This window comes from Silene latifolia, chromosome Y (assembly GCF_048544455.1).
Source record: "Silene latifolia isolate original U9 population chromosome Y, ASM4854445v1, whole genome shotgun sequence".
Taxonomy (NCBI): Eukaryota; Viridiplantae; Streptophyta; class Magnoliopsida; order Caryophyllales; family Caryophyllaceae; genus Silene; species Silene latifolia.
Genome location: NC_133538.1, coordinates 81,541,507 through 81,555,858, shown reverse-complemented (window position 1 = coordinate 81,555,858; position 14,352 = coordinate 81,541,507). Strand labels below are relative to the sequence as shown.

The 14,352-nt window shown below is 38.6% G+C and overlaps 1 protein-coding gene across 1 annotated transcript; it reads right to left on the bottom strand.

Annotated features, from left to right (window-relative positions):
* Positions 1-2,626: 2,626 nt before the first annotated feature.
* Positions 2,627-3,656, bottom strand: LOC141628394 (uncharacterized). The gene is made up of 2 exons (XM_074441545.1): positions 3,099-3,656; positions 2,627-2,974 (listed from the first exon to the last, which is right to left on the bottom strand). The coding sequence occupies exons 1-2, from the start codon at positions 3,654-3,656 to the stop codon at positions 2,627-2,629; spliced, it is 906 nt and encodes a 301-aa protein (XP_074297646.1).
* Between the last annotated feature and the right edge of the window lie 10,696 nt (positions 3,657-14,352).

Here is a 14,352-nt window from a genome sequence, read left to right as displayed (position 1 = left end):
GCGAGTGACTCGTTGACTCCTGCATTTGGGCCTGGGTTGACCGGTATTGGCTCGTTAAATATCCGAGCTTACCGTCGCGATGGCGCATTCCGTAGTGCCGCCTCCCGGTCGCAAAATTGGACCCATCATTCTTGATCGAGTGGACGATTCATTTGGTCCATGAACATTTTAAGCCAGGACGAACGATCTAGTGTGGCACTAGGCATTGGGATTGCGTTATTTCCAGCCATTTGTTGTAACAGTATTATTGATAATAAGCGTGTTCTACACTGCGAAAGAAAAATAAAATAATAAGCATGGATCGTTTTTATTTTAAGTCTAATGAACTAAAGTCATAACGCGAAGACTCAAAAACATTTATACAATTGACCTCCCTCAAGAATTATATAAATGACCCCAAGACTCAATTCTCTGTAAATTGATAAGCTAACCTGTTAGCTAATTCTACCGTTAGAATTCTTGGTCGATAAATTTTTGTAAATACTATCTTTAGTCCATCATAATCACGAGAAACTCTTCGGACTACAATGTTGAGGTAAACTAAGTCAACACAACTACTTACCCAACGTAGAAGGGGTCATATTAGGCCTACCGACGAAGAAGGGATTCATAGATGTTTGCCCTTATAAAGACTAATCTCAATTTCCGTTTTAGAGGAAGATCCCATCAACTTTTTAATTCATTTTAAGTGAATTATAATCTAGCATGCGAGAATGATTTAAACTAAGGTGATGGCTTAAAGACTGTGACATCTGCATGTCCATGAAAACAAACATACAACTATATGAGTCAATTTTCATGCATTTTAGTAGTAGGTGGTTTGGTTTTAGGTGGAATATGATGCAATTACTAGCATGAGAATGAAAAGCAATAAAATGAAAAACGTAAAAAAACAGTAAAAGTCCGAGTGTGGCCTATCCTATCAAAATAAACAATAAATACAAGTTTGGAATCCATCCTTGGACCCGAGAAGCTTGTCTTGATGTTCCATCTTGATCCATGTAGCGGGAGTGAGCTTGAATCTTCATCTTTAATCTTCTTTGAAATTACAATAATTAAAATTACATAATTGACCTATTAATTACATTCTAATTTCAAAACCCAAAACTAAAATAAAGGAGATTTTTCTATCTCATAATTACATAAGAATTATGTTTCCTTCATTACGAAAACATAATTGACTAAGGCCACACTAAGTATTACAAATTACAACCTATTGCAAAATTAAATACGTAAATAAAATTCATTCATTCGATTCATTCAACATAATTAAAAGCATCAACTAAAATAAATTAAACATACATAATACAATACATTAATTATGTTGATTAATTTATCCAAACCACCTATTTAAATTAAATTAAGTGACAATTGCGCAATTTAATCACATTAATTTCATTTCAATCCATATTAAACTTGTAATATGAATTCTATCCGTCAAAATTTTAAACCGCTTTAAAATAACTCGGTATCTTTAAATTGTGAACCGATTCACAATAACTAATTGGCCAAAAATAAAAAAAACAAAAACCAATTAAAATTGGTTCGGCTGAAAAAATAAACAAAATTTTTTTTTATTATTTTTAACAGCTACTACACGGCTGATCATAAAAAAAAACAGCCCCTTCCCCTATTTTTATTCGGCAATTAAGAAAAAAAACTTCCACAATTATTTCGGAAAAAAAACTTTCCTTCTTTTTTTTTTCTGATTCGGTAATAGAGAAAAAAATAACCTAAAAACGTTTTTTTTTTTCCACGACATACCTAAAAAAAATTGAGCCGTCAAAATTATTTTCCTTTTGCGGCAAAAAGCCCTAATACAAAAATTGATGAAGAACAAAGTTTATAGTTGCTAATAGAACATAGTTTAGCCAATGAATTAACAATCATGATTAATCTTATATGCTAAAACTATATAGCAAAAACAAGTTCTTGTATCAATGACATGATGATACTATATTTATTTTAACTTAATCTGCATTAAATCAAAATCTACCAATTCCCATATGATAATTTAAACCGATTAAAACAATGATATGATCTAAAGAAATTGGATATAAATCATCAAACAAAAGGAAAAACAAAAGAAGAAAAAAAACAGGCCGAAAGATAGAAAACTCGGCCAAAATTTTTTTTTTTTTATTATTTTTTTTTATTATTATTTTTTTTTTAGCCGAAGAAAAAAAAAAACAAAACCCTAATTTTTTTTCTCGAAAATTAGGTTATAGTTTACATACAAATTTTATGAAAATCATCAAAATTAAAATTGTTGCCTATTGCTCTGATACCACTTGTGGAAAATAATCTGTATACTTCCCCTTAATTTAGAAGGATTATAACGATTTAAAGAAGATGATCTAAGGTCATAAAATAAAATACATAAACATAAGTAAAAAGATTTAGAATTAACCTCCGGTCCTAGCAAATATGGCCTAAGAACAATACCAAAGTAGGTACTCGTCTATTGGTTGCACCCAAGACGATCTGGGATATACCCTTTTTTTTTTGGGTAGAATGTGAAAAATCTCATTAAGCTCATCAAATCAAGTACATGGTTACAATCATAGTAGGACCAAATAACTTAAGGCCCTAATACAAACTCTACTAGCTCAGTACAAGTCTAACATTAGGAAGCAAGCAATCCTCTATCACTTAACCAATCACGGTTTCTCATAGTAGCCTGAGTCTCCAAAGCATGCACTCTGAATTTAATCATACTCTGAAGTTGCAGGAGAATCCTTGCAGGACGTGGGATCATACTGTCATGTTTAGCAGTGTTCCTGCTCATCCAAATTAGGTACACCAAGCATGCAAAACTGGCCATTAAGACCTGCTTCTGCAGTAAGCTCTGAAATCGTTTACGCAGAATGCAATCCAAGGACTGAAAAGACCAGGTCACACCCAGCCAATGTCTAACCAGACTTAAACATTGGGCACTGAAGTGACATTCAAAGAAAAGATGCTGTTGGGACTCCTGAGCATTCGCACAGAGGCAACTGACACCATCAGAAATTACTCCAAACTTCGATGTCGACCTTAGTGAGAAGTCTATTCTGAGCATATAGCCAATTAATAAAATTGACCTTAGGGAGACATACACGGTTCCAAACAAAGGGTATCCATCTAGCTTTTTCTCTGGTACCCATTAAGCAGTCATAGGTTTTCTGAGTGGAGTAAGGTGACAAGAGCCAGGTCTGATAATCCAAACACGTCTTCAGTTTGTCTTTCACTTTGCAAATTTGGCGCCAAACCCAGCTCGAATTGATATTAGGAGAGTAATTCCACCAGTCTTGTTGCTTGACATATAAATGGTGAATCCATTTCACCCATAGACTGTCCTTCTTATTAGAAACCCACCAAGAGTATTTACCAATGCTAGCAATATTCCAAACATGACTATTATTTATCCCCAGGCCTCCATATAGTTTTGACTGACAGCACCTTTCCCAGGAGACTGCAGGGACCCTGTGATACCCTTCTTTGCCAGACCACAAGTAATTCCTGCAAATGCTGTCAACTTTCTGGATGATACCTTTAGGAAGGAGATAAATTCTAGCCCAATAACAATGAAGTTGAGTCAAAACAGCCTTTACTAAGGTTAACCTACCTGCATAACTCAATTGTTTTGCACCCCAACTGTGGATCCTTAGCACCATTTTGTCCACCAGCTTATTGCACTGATGGTTAGTTAGCCTCTTGTAAGAAATGTCCACACCCAAATATCTAAAAGGGAAGCTACCTTTTTTGAAACCAGAAATGGCTAAAATTTGAGCTTGAGATCGTAATTCAAACCATTCATATAAATATCAGATTTCAACTTGTTGATGGTAAGCCCAGAAGCAATTGAGAAGGTGTGTAGAGCTCGCATTAGAACCATGACTGAATTTGTGTCACCTCTGCTGAAGAGCAATAAATCATCAGCAAATGCTAGGTGACACAGCCCAAGCCCTCTACACATAGGGTGGAAACGAAAATCATGTCTAAGAGTCACCACACTAAGTATCCTTGTGAGGTACTCAAGACAAATTGTGAATAAAAGAGGAGGCAAGGTCAGAAAAAGTATTAGGTTAGAAATAATTCTCTACCTTTCTTTTTATATAGACCGAAATCCGAAATCAATTAGGAAAGAAAATAACTCTCCTAATTTTCGGCCACTGTTGACCGAAATAAGGAATAAAAATTTCCTTATTTTTGGTCTTTCCAAAAATATATAATATGTGTTGAATTGTCATCTAGTGAGGATCAAACCCATGACCTCTTGGTATGTGTACCCTCACTATTACCACTATGACACATTCAACTTGTTGATATTAAATACAACTGATTATATTTAGCTACGAATTAACAGATTAATTCGTCCAAACTAACCTTATATATATTTAATTAAATATAACTTATTATATTTAATTTACGACTTTACAGTTAATTCGTCTCAACTTAATATTATTTAATTTTCATTAAATAATTATCTCATCAACACATTGACTAACTTTTTAGTCATTTTGGGCATCAATGTAATTATATTTCTATAACCACATTTCTCAAACACATCCTATAGGTGTGACCTTTAGGGACCAGTTGATCACCGCCATTTGTATGATAATAACGTCAAACTTTCTAGCAAGCCAACCGTTATTAGGTAAACGTTAATCAACTGATTAAATATACGAAGTATACCCTTGTGAACCTGTAAGAGATTTACAAATGTTATCACACTAATTTGTGGAGGGCACAAGCTCCAACAGTGTTGACTTAGTTTACCTCAACATCATAGTCCGAAGAGTTTCTCGTGATTATGATGGACTATAGATAGAATTTACAGAAATTTATCGACCAAGAATTCTAACGGTAGAATTAGCTAAAAGGTTAGCTTATCAATTTACAGAGAATTGAGTCTTGGGGTCATTTATATAATTCTTGAGGGAGGTCAATTGTATAAATGTTTTTGAGTCTTCGCGTTATGACATTAGTTCATTAGACTTAAAATAAAAACGATGCATGCTTATTATTTTATTCTTCTTTCGCGGTGTAGAACACGCTTATTATCAATAATATCTTTGTTACAACAAATGGCCGGAAATAACGCAATCCCAATGCCTAGTGCCACACTAGATCGTTCATCCTGGCTTAAAATGTTCATGGACCAAATGAATCAGTCCACTCGACTGAAGAATGATGGGTCCAATTTTGCGGACTGGGAGGCGGCACTACGGAATGCCGCATCTGGCCGACGGTAAGCTCGGGTATTTAATCGAGCCAATACCGGTCAACCAGGCCCAAATGCGAGGAGCCAACGAGTCACTCGCTTATAGTGATTTCGTTATGGAAGCGGGTGCGATAAAGAACGTACTCATCTTTGCAATGGAAACCAATTTGCAGAGACGCTTCATTGCCCAAGGTGCAAACAAAATTTTCACCACGCTCACTAATGAGTTCTCAAAAGCACCGAGAATCATCACATATGAGCATACCTGTCGCTTCTTTGATGCGAAACTCCAGAAGGGCCAACCGGTTATCCCACACATTCTTCACATGATTGAGAATGTCGAGAAACTGGAGTCACTGAATTGTAGAATCAGTGAGAGCATTGTCATTGACCGAATGCTTCATTCTCTTCACGATGGTTTTGCGCTTTTCAGGGCGAACTACTACATGAATGACTTGAAAAAGAGTCCTCATGAGCTACACTCCCTTCTCGTACAGATCGAGAAGGATATGAAATTGAGTGGGAGCATGAAGCAGGATGTTCTCACGATTCACAACAAGAGTAAAGGTAAGGGCAAGGCTCATGGCGACCTAGCTGTAGGTAAGCCAAAGTTTAAGAAGCCAGGAAACGGTAAGAGTGCGCCCGGTGAGACTAGTGGCTCACAGAGCAAGACAAAGAGCAAGGGCGGTGACATAGAGTGCCACCATTGTCACAAGACTGGACATTGGAGGAGGAACTGTCCCGTCTACCGTGAGGACATCAAGGCAGGCCGCGTCGTTCCTGTTGGTATGTCATCTTATATTCATATGATTGAGATTAACCATGCAAGTTTCGGAACTTGGGTACTAGATACTGGTTGTGGTTCTCATCTGTGTAATCATTTGCAGGGCCTAAAGAACATCATACCTCTCGAAAAAGGTGATGTGGACCTGCGAGTCGGGAATGGAGCACGAGTAGTCAGCCGCCTCGAAGGGAACATATGTAATCCAACTCCTAGTGGTTTTGAGTTATCTTTAAATAACTGTTACTATGTACCCAGTTTATCTAAGAACATTATTTATTTTTCCGTACTTGATAAAGACGGTTTTACATTTTCAATAAAGGATAATAGTTGTATTTTCTCTTTTAATGAAATGATTTATGGCAAAGAAATTTCCATGAATGGAATTTATATCTTAGATCAAACCACGGAAGTATTACACATGAATAATAAGAAATTAAAGGTTGGTGACAAAGATCAAACCTATCTATGGCATTGTCGAATGGGACACATAAATGAGAAACGCGTAAAGAAACTCGTCGATAATGGGACTATTCCCTCATTCGAATTTTCTACATATGGCACGTGTGAATCATGTCTCATTGGCAAGATGACTCGAATTTCCTTCAAAGGTGTTGGAATGCGCACTAGTGACCTATTAGGACTCATACATACGGACGTATGTGGACCTATGTCAATTACTGCTAGAGATGGCTATAGATATTTTATCACTTTCACGGACGATTTGAGTAGATACGGATATGTCTACTTAATGAAGCATAAAAGTGAGTCCTTTGAGAAATTTAAGGAATACCGAGAATAGGGTACTGAACCAACCTGGGTAGAAAGATTAAAGCACTCCGTTCAGATCGGGGTGGCGAATATCTTTCAAATGAGTTTGATCAACACCTGAAAGACCGTGGAATCGCTCTACAGTTAACTCCACCTGGAACACCTCAATTAAATGGTGTGTCCGAACGGAGAAATCGAACCTTACTTGATATGGTTCGATCCATGATGAGTCACACGGTAGTGCCTGATTCATTATGGGGTTATGCTCTTTGTCACCATTTGCTCTTATACTTAACCGAAGTCCGTCTAAAGCTGTCGACAAGACTCCATATAAAATGTGGAAGGGAACGGTACCTAACTTGTCCTTTATTCGGGTTTGGGGCTGCGAGGCTTATGTCAAGTGGAGACACGAGGATAAGCTCGGCCCGCGATCGGTCAAGACATACTTTATAGGTTATCCAAAAGGAACATTTGGTCATTACTTCTATTCGCCTACCGAACATCGAGTATTTGTTGCGGCTAGTGCGATGTTCTTAGAGAAAGAATTTCTCGAGAAAAAGTCGTGTAATAGAACTTTCGAGCTGTCGAAGATTCCAGAACCAACAACCGAGGAACAGATGGAGGAAGCTGTACCTCCAACTGATGATACGGTTAATATTCCTGAGGAACTTAGGAGGTCGGGTAGAGACTCTCGTCCTCCGGACAGATACATTGGTATGGTCGAGGAGAATGATGTTTTACTTCTAGAAAGTAATGAACCCGCAACCTATAAAGGTGCTATGGCCTGTTCCGACTCAAAGCTATGGCTTGAAGCCATGCAATCCGAGATGGACTCCATGTATGAGAATAACATATGGGATCTAGTTGATTTACCTAATAAGGTAAAACCTCTACATTGCAAATGGCTTTACAAAATAAAGCGTTCTGTAGACGCGCAACCAGATATCTATAAGGCACGACTTGTGGCAAAAGGTTTCACTCAAGTGCAAGGATTGCATTATGATGAGATTTTTGCACCTGTAGTCATGCTACGTTCCATTCGGATAATCTTAGCGATTGCCGCATTTCATGATTATGAGATTTGGCAAATGGATGTGAAAACCGCCTTCTTAAACGGTTATTTGGAGGAAGAGTTGTACATGGTGCAACCCGAAGGTTTCATAGATCCTAAACATCCTATGAAAGTATGAAAGCTTAAGCATTCCATTTATGGACTTAAGCAAGCTTCTTGGAGTTGGAATCATCGTTTCGACCAAGTGATAAAAGAGTATGGTTTCACTCGATCGGTCGAAGAACCATGCTTATATATCAAGTCGAGTGGGAGCAAGATTGTATTCTTGATATTGTATGTCGATGACATACTCCTGATTAGGAATGACATTCCTCTCCTATCTTCGGTTAAAGAATGGTTGAAGAACCATTTCCAGATGAAAGATCTGGGTGAGACACAGCGTATTTTGGGAATCTGTATCTACCGAGATAGATCACGACGGACGTTATCACTTGGTCAGGAGTCTTATCTAGATAAGGTTCTTGAGAGGTTCAGCATGACCAACTCCAAGAAGGGGAACCTTCCTATGACAACTGGGATGCAGTTGAGCAAGTCTGAGTCACCCACGACGCCTGAAGGTATTGAGCGCATGAGTCGTGTTCCTTATGCTTCTGCAATAGGATCGATCATGTATGCCATGATATGCACACGTCCAGACGTGGCATATGCATTGAGTATGACGAGTCGGTACTAAAAGACTCCAGGTGAAACACACTGGATAGCAGTCAAAAATATCCTCAAGTACCTACAGAGGACTAAGGATTGGGTATTGACTTATGGAAGCGATACTAAGCTATGCGCAACCGGTTACGCAGATGCTAGCTTCCAAACGGATCGAGATGATTCAAAATCTCAGTCCGGGTTCGTCTTCACTCTTAATGGTCTTTGCGGTCACCTGGAAGAGTTCTAAAAGAGTGTTGTAGCAGATTCTACTATGAATCTGAGTACTATCTTTCGCTCGGAGGCAGCAAAGGAAGTGATATGGATGCGTCAATTCTTACAAGGGCTTTCGGTAGTTCCTAGTTCGAATGACCCGATCACCATATATTGTGACAATAGAGGTGCCATCTTCCAGGCTAAGGAGCCAAAGTCTAGCAACAAATCTAGACATGTACTTCGGAAGGCTCACCTGATCCGTGATTACGTGGAGCAAGAAGAGATAGTGATTGACAAGATTGCAACGGATGATAACATCGCAGATCCTCTCACCAAACCGTTGAATTATGATAAGCATGAAGGGCATGTTAATTCCATGGGAATTAAACATGTTCCTAAGTTGTAGTACTTGATTATGGATTTGATACATTATCTTTTTCATATATTATTTATATTTATAACTTCATCGTTTTATATATATAATATTTCGTTTTTCATGTGGATTGTACTGACAACATTGAACGCCACAAAGTGAACTGAATTACATTATATTTGTTTTTGTCCGTAATCGCCAATGTGAGCTGATACCTCCGGCTATTATATTGTGCAGTCGATTGATGGTGGGTTCAACGAGCCATAAGTTAAACGGTTGACTAATCGATCACAGATACGAGATTATGACGATACCTCGTAGGACAATTTTTATTTGTGACAACGTAATGGAGTCCTAAATGTTCTATAACATTCGGTGCCAGGTCGTGGATAGGACATCTATTGTGTACCTAGAGTCGATTCTTTTGACCATCAACTGTCTCTTGAGATTAAGGCAGTTTTTGGGTGACTTTGGTTTCTTTCTCACGGTCTACCGTAACTGGGGCTAAGTAAATTTTTTCTGGGTCATTTCATACTGTGCTTACATCTGCAAGATTTGAGTTGAGGAAAATATCCATCCCTTATCAGGTATAGTTATTTCTCAGGGCCACTCGAGGAGTTGTAACTGAAATGCATGGCCATGCTCGAATGTTGATTCGTTTATCAGTTAAGTTACTCTCTAGTCGGGAAAACCACTCTTGATACTGATCGCTTGTAAAATACGACCTTTGTGAATTCGGATTTGCAAATTGTTTTACATTGAGTGGGAGAAATTTTAAAGGATATGAGAATCGGTTATCGCACATACACTTGTGAGGACAAGTGGGAGTTTGTTGGAGCTGGTGTCCTCCACAAATTAGTTTGATAACATTTGTAAATCTCTTGCTGAGTTCACAAGGGTATACTTCGTATATTTAATCGGTTGATTAACGTTTACCTAATAACGGTTGGCTTGCTAGAAAGTTTGACGTTATTATCATACGGATGGCGGTGATCACTGGTCCCTAAAGGTCACACCTATAGGACGTATTTGAGAAATGTGGTTATAGAAATATAATTACATTGATGCCCAAAATGACTAAAAAGTTAGTCAATGTGTTGATGAGATAATTATTTAATGAAAATTAAATAATATTAAGTTGAGACGAATTAACTGTCAATTCGTAAATTAAATATAATAAGTTATATTTAATTAAATATATATAAGGTTAGTTTGAAAGAATTAATCTGTTAATTCGTAATTAAATATAATCAGTTGTATTTAATATCAACAAGTTGAATGTGTCATAGTGGTAATAGTGAGGGTACACAAGCGAAGAGGTCATGGGTTCGATCCTCACTAGATGACAATTTAACACACTTTATATATTTTTGGAAAGACCAAAAATAAGGAAATTTAATTCCTTATTTTAACATTGATTGGCCGAAATTAGGAGGTTTCCCTTTTCCTAATTGATTTCGGATTTCGGTCTATATAAAAAGAAAGGTGGAGAATTATTTCTAACCTAATTCTTTTTCTGACCTAGCCTCCTCTTTCTCATCACAAAAACACAAAGACAATAAAATTTTACAGAAAATTTTAGATTGATTTCTAGCATAATCAAAGGGTATATCTTAGATCGTCTTGGGTGCAACTAATAGGCGAATATCAATTTTGATATTGTTCTTAGGCCAATTTTGGAAGGACCCGAGGTTAATTCTAAATCTTTTTACTTATGCTTATGTATTTTATTTTATGACCATAGATCATCTTTATTATATCGTTATAATCCTTCATGTTAAAGGGAAGTATACAGATTATTTCCCACAAGAAGCCCATCCTCTGACGGAACGAGGTAATAAGGCAACCCGGTAAGCGGCTGTGACAGCTGGTGACCACGCAACAGGGGTGGTCACCGTAGTAAACACGGTACCTGAAGTGCTAGCAGTAGCTGTGCTAGTAGAGGCAGCAGAGACGAAGCTAGCAGTAGTGCTAGCAGAAACTGTAGAGGCCAAAACAGAGCTAGCCATGACAGAGGCGGAACTAGCAATGGAAGCAGTAGTAGTACCAGCAGTAACAGTATGGGGAAAAAGCAGACAAAATAGTGGTACTAACAGTCAGAGTGACAGTGGTAACAGCAGGGACCACCGTCTCAGTCGAGGATGGAACAACAGTCGAACTAGTCAAGGGAAGGGAGCTAATTTCCATCCTAATCAAGCAAGCAATGGGGGAATTCAATCAATTAAACAAATTAAACACAAAACCCCCAAATCAGTCGGGTTTTCGAACCAAATTGCTAAACCCTAAACACTAATTCCTTAATAATGTCGAAAAACAAGCAATTAACAACAAAGGAAATGTAGGGAGTACTTACTTGATGATGAACCCACAAGAATAAGCAAGAAAATCGACACAAATAGCAACAAAAAACGGATTTTCGATCGAAAACCCACAAAACCCTAATTCCCAAATTGACCGCAAAGAAGGACGAATTTTAAGGGGGTGAATGAGGGCTTTGGTCGATTTATTAGAAAGGTAAATAATGTGGGTAGCTGATTTGGTATTAGGGCAAGAATTATGGAGGAAATGGGAGTTTATCGCACAAAATATCGCAAATAAGGAGTTGAATTAAATTAGAATGAAAAATAGAAGTTAAAGAAGTTACTTCCTGCGTGTAATAAGCAAATTCACTCGATCGAGTGATTTGAAATCACTCGATCGAGAACTTTAGCCTCCAATCTGCTCGATCGAATAAAAATCCTCTCGATCGAGTATTCTTCATTTTTGCCATTTCGATCGAGTGCCTTAAACCACTCGATCGATCAACTTCCTCGGGCATTCCTCTCGATCGAGTACAAAAATTACTCGATCGAGTTGTTTTCTCGTGTAACTTATCACAATGCTATATAAATTCCCCAAACCTGCATAAAAAAAATGCAAAAACATATCCCGACAATACCAAATCACAAAATACGCAGTCTATAGTCGATATTCGCTAAGCTAATTAAACTAAAGTCTAACAGTTCTAAAAATGGAATAAAGAAATCCAACGGAAATTTAAATTTTTACAAATTGTTACACGGGGCATTCCCCGCTTACTACCCAAAATACTTCAGTAGCCCACAAGAGGGCTTCTGACTAGAGGAGGTCCCTTCAGCATCTCGGACCGTCCTCTTCGATCTCTATGAGTTTGAATTTGAACTAGTGGAAGGAGAGTAGTTGACGTCCACGTATGCACGAACTTTCTTCTTCCCTTTATCGTTCCCATTGACATTGACTTCTTTCCCAGCACTTTGATTGACTTTAATTGCACCTTGACCGTCATCGAATTCAGCATTCACTTTATCTGTACCTGCAGCAAGGAAAATAGAAGAATGCTCCCCCGTTTCGCTCTCAGTCTGAGGCAGAGGGGTTATAATTGCAACACAAAATTCAACATTCGCAGCTGGAGTGTCTATATCGGAGTCAGTGGAGGATGGGGCATTGCAAGGTTGAACTTGCATGGGAGCCCTAGGAGATTTGGACTGATGGAAAATCAGCTCCTCGTCTCCGACCTGAAATGTAAGTGTCTTGCCCCCGACATCGATCACTGCATGAGCAGTGAATAAAAATAGTCTCCCTAAAATAATAGGGGTATGAGTGTCCTCGAGGATGTCAAGAACTACAAAATCTACGGGAATAAAGAATCTCCCGATCTTGACAGGTATGTCCTCTATAACTCCTAGTGGCCGTGATATGCTATGGTCGGCCATCTGAACGGTCATGTTAGTGCAATTAAATTTGGTGAAACCGAGTCTCCTAGCGAGAGACAAAGGTAAGACGCTCACGCTAGCACCTAGATCGCATAGCGCGTTATCAATCAAATGGGTTCCTATATGACACGGAATTGAGAAGCTACCCGGGTCTGACTGCTTAGGTGACAACTTATATTGAACTAAGGCAGTCCGTACTTCAGTTAAAGCTACCGTCTCATGATCATTTATATGCCTCTTGCGCGACAAGTTTTATTGTTCTGCAATCGCCTTGGAAAGGGCACAGTGATCGGAATTTCAAGCCCTTTATTCCTTTCTTCCAATGTCCCAGCGGGTTCAAACTCTTTTTCACTCGATCAAGTCTTTTTACCTCTCGATCGAGTCCTTTCCGGTGTTTTTTCACTCGGTCGAGCATTAGCAGCTTCACGATCGATTTCATCAATATCAACAGTGTTCAATCGAGGCACAATTCCTCTTGATCGAACGATTTCTTCAGAATTTCCACTCGATCGAGTGGTTTCAACCTCTCGTTCAGTTCCTTGAATATCCAGTATACTCGATCGACCACCAATTCCATTCGATCGATTGTTTTCTTCAACATATCTACTCGATCGACCACCAGAAATCAGTCGATCGAGTATTTTCTTCGTGCTAGGCATATTTTCAGCATTAGACGCCTGTTCATCATCAATAATAACACTCCTCGGGTCTGATATGTCCTTAAAAGTTGATAATTTTGGTCCTTTATAAGAACGACCACTTCGCAGGTTAATCAACTTTATCGTCTCGTGCGGATTTTTCTCAGATTGAGACGGCAAATGACCCGGTTTCCTCGTGGATTGGCTTGCGGCCAACTGAGCAACTTGAGTTTCAAGTGACTTGATTGAAGCTTCCTTCTGTTGGTCACTTATTTGCAATTGCTTCGTCAATGATTGAATCATTGTCTTTAACTCAGTTAACTCACTTACCCCATTAGAAGATGAAGCTCCTTGATGCGATGGAGGAAAAGAAGGAGGCTTTTGGAGGCATTGTTGAGCCTTATGAGGAGGGACATAGGGTTGTTGCTGCTGCGATGGAGGAGTAGGATTAAGAACATTTTGACTTGTCCACCTTAAATTGGGATGGACTGCCCCTTGGTTATTGTAGTAGGAACCTCCTCCTTGCGTATATTGCTGAATGGCAAGGACTTATTCCTTCTTTGTCAGACAGTCAACAACAGTGTGACCGTCATTACTCCCACATCTCTCACAAGTGACAGTTTCATGTCTAGTTAACAGATGAACCATCTGTTGATCCCCAGCTTGCTGCAACTCCAACCTATCAAAACGAGCATTCATGGCTTCCAGCTGAGCCACAACTGCATTGTCGATCGAATGTACCATCCGAATACCGTCTCTCGGGTTCCCATAGTCAGCACAATGGGTCACCATCTCCTCAATAATACCCCATCCCTTATCATCATCAATATTGTTTTGGAATCTCCCATTAGATGAGGCATCAAGTATAGCACGGTGGTCATCATACAACCCATTATAGAATTGGTTGCACAAAAACCACTGATCA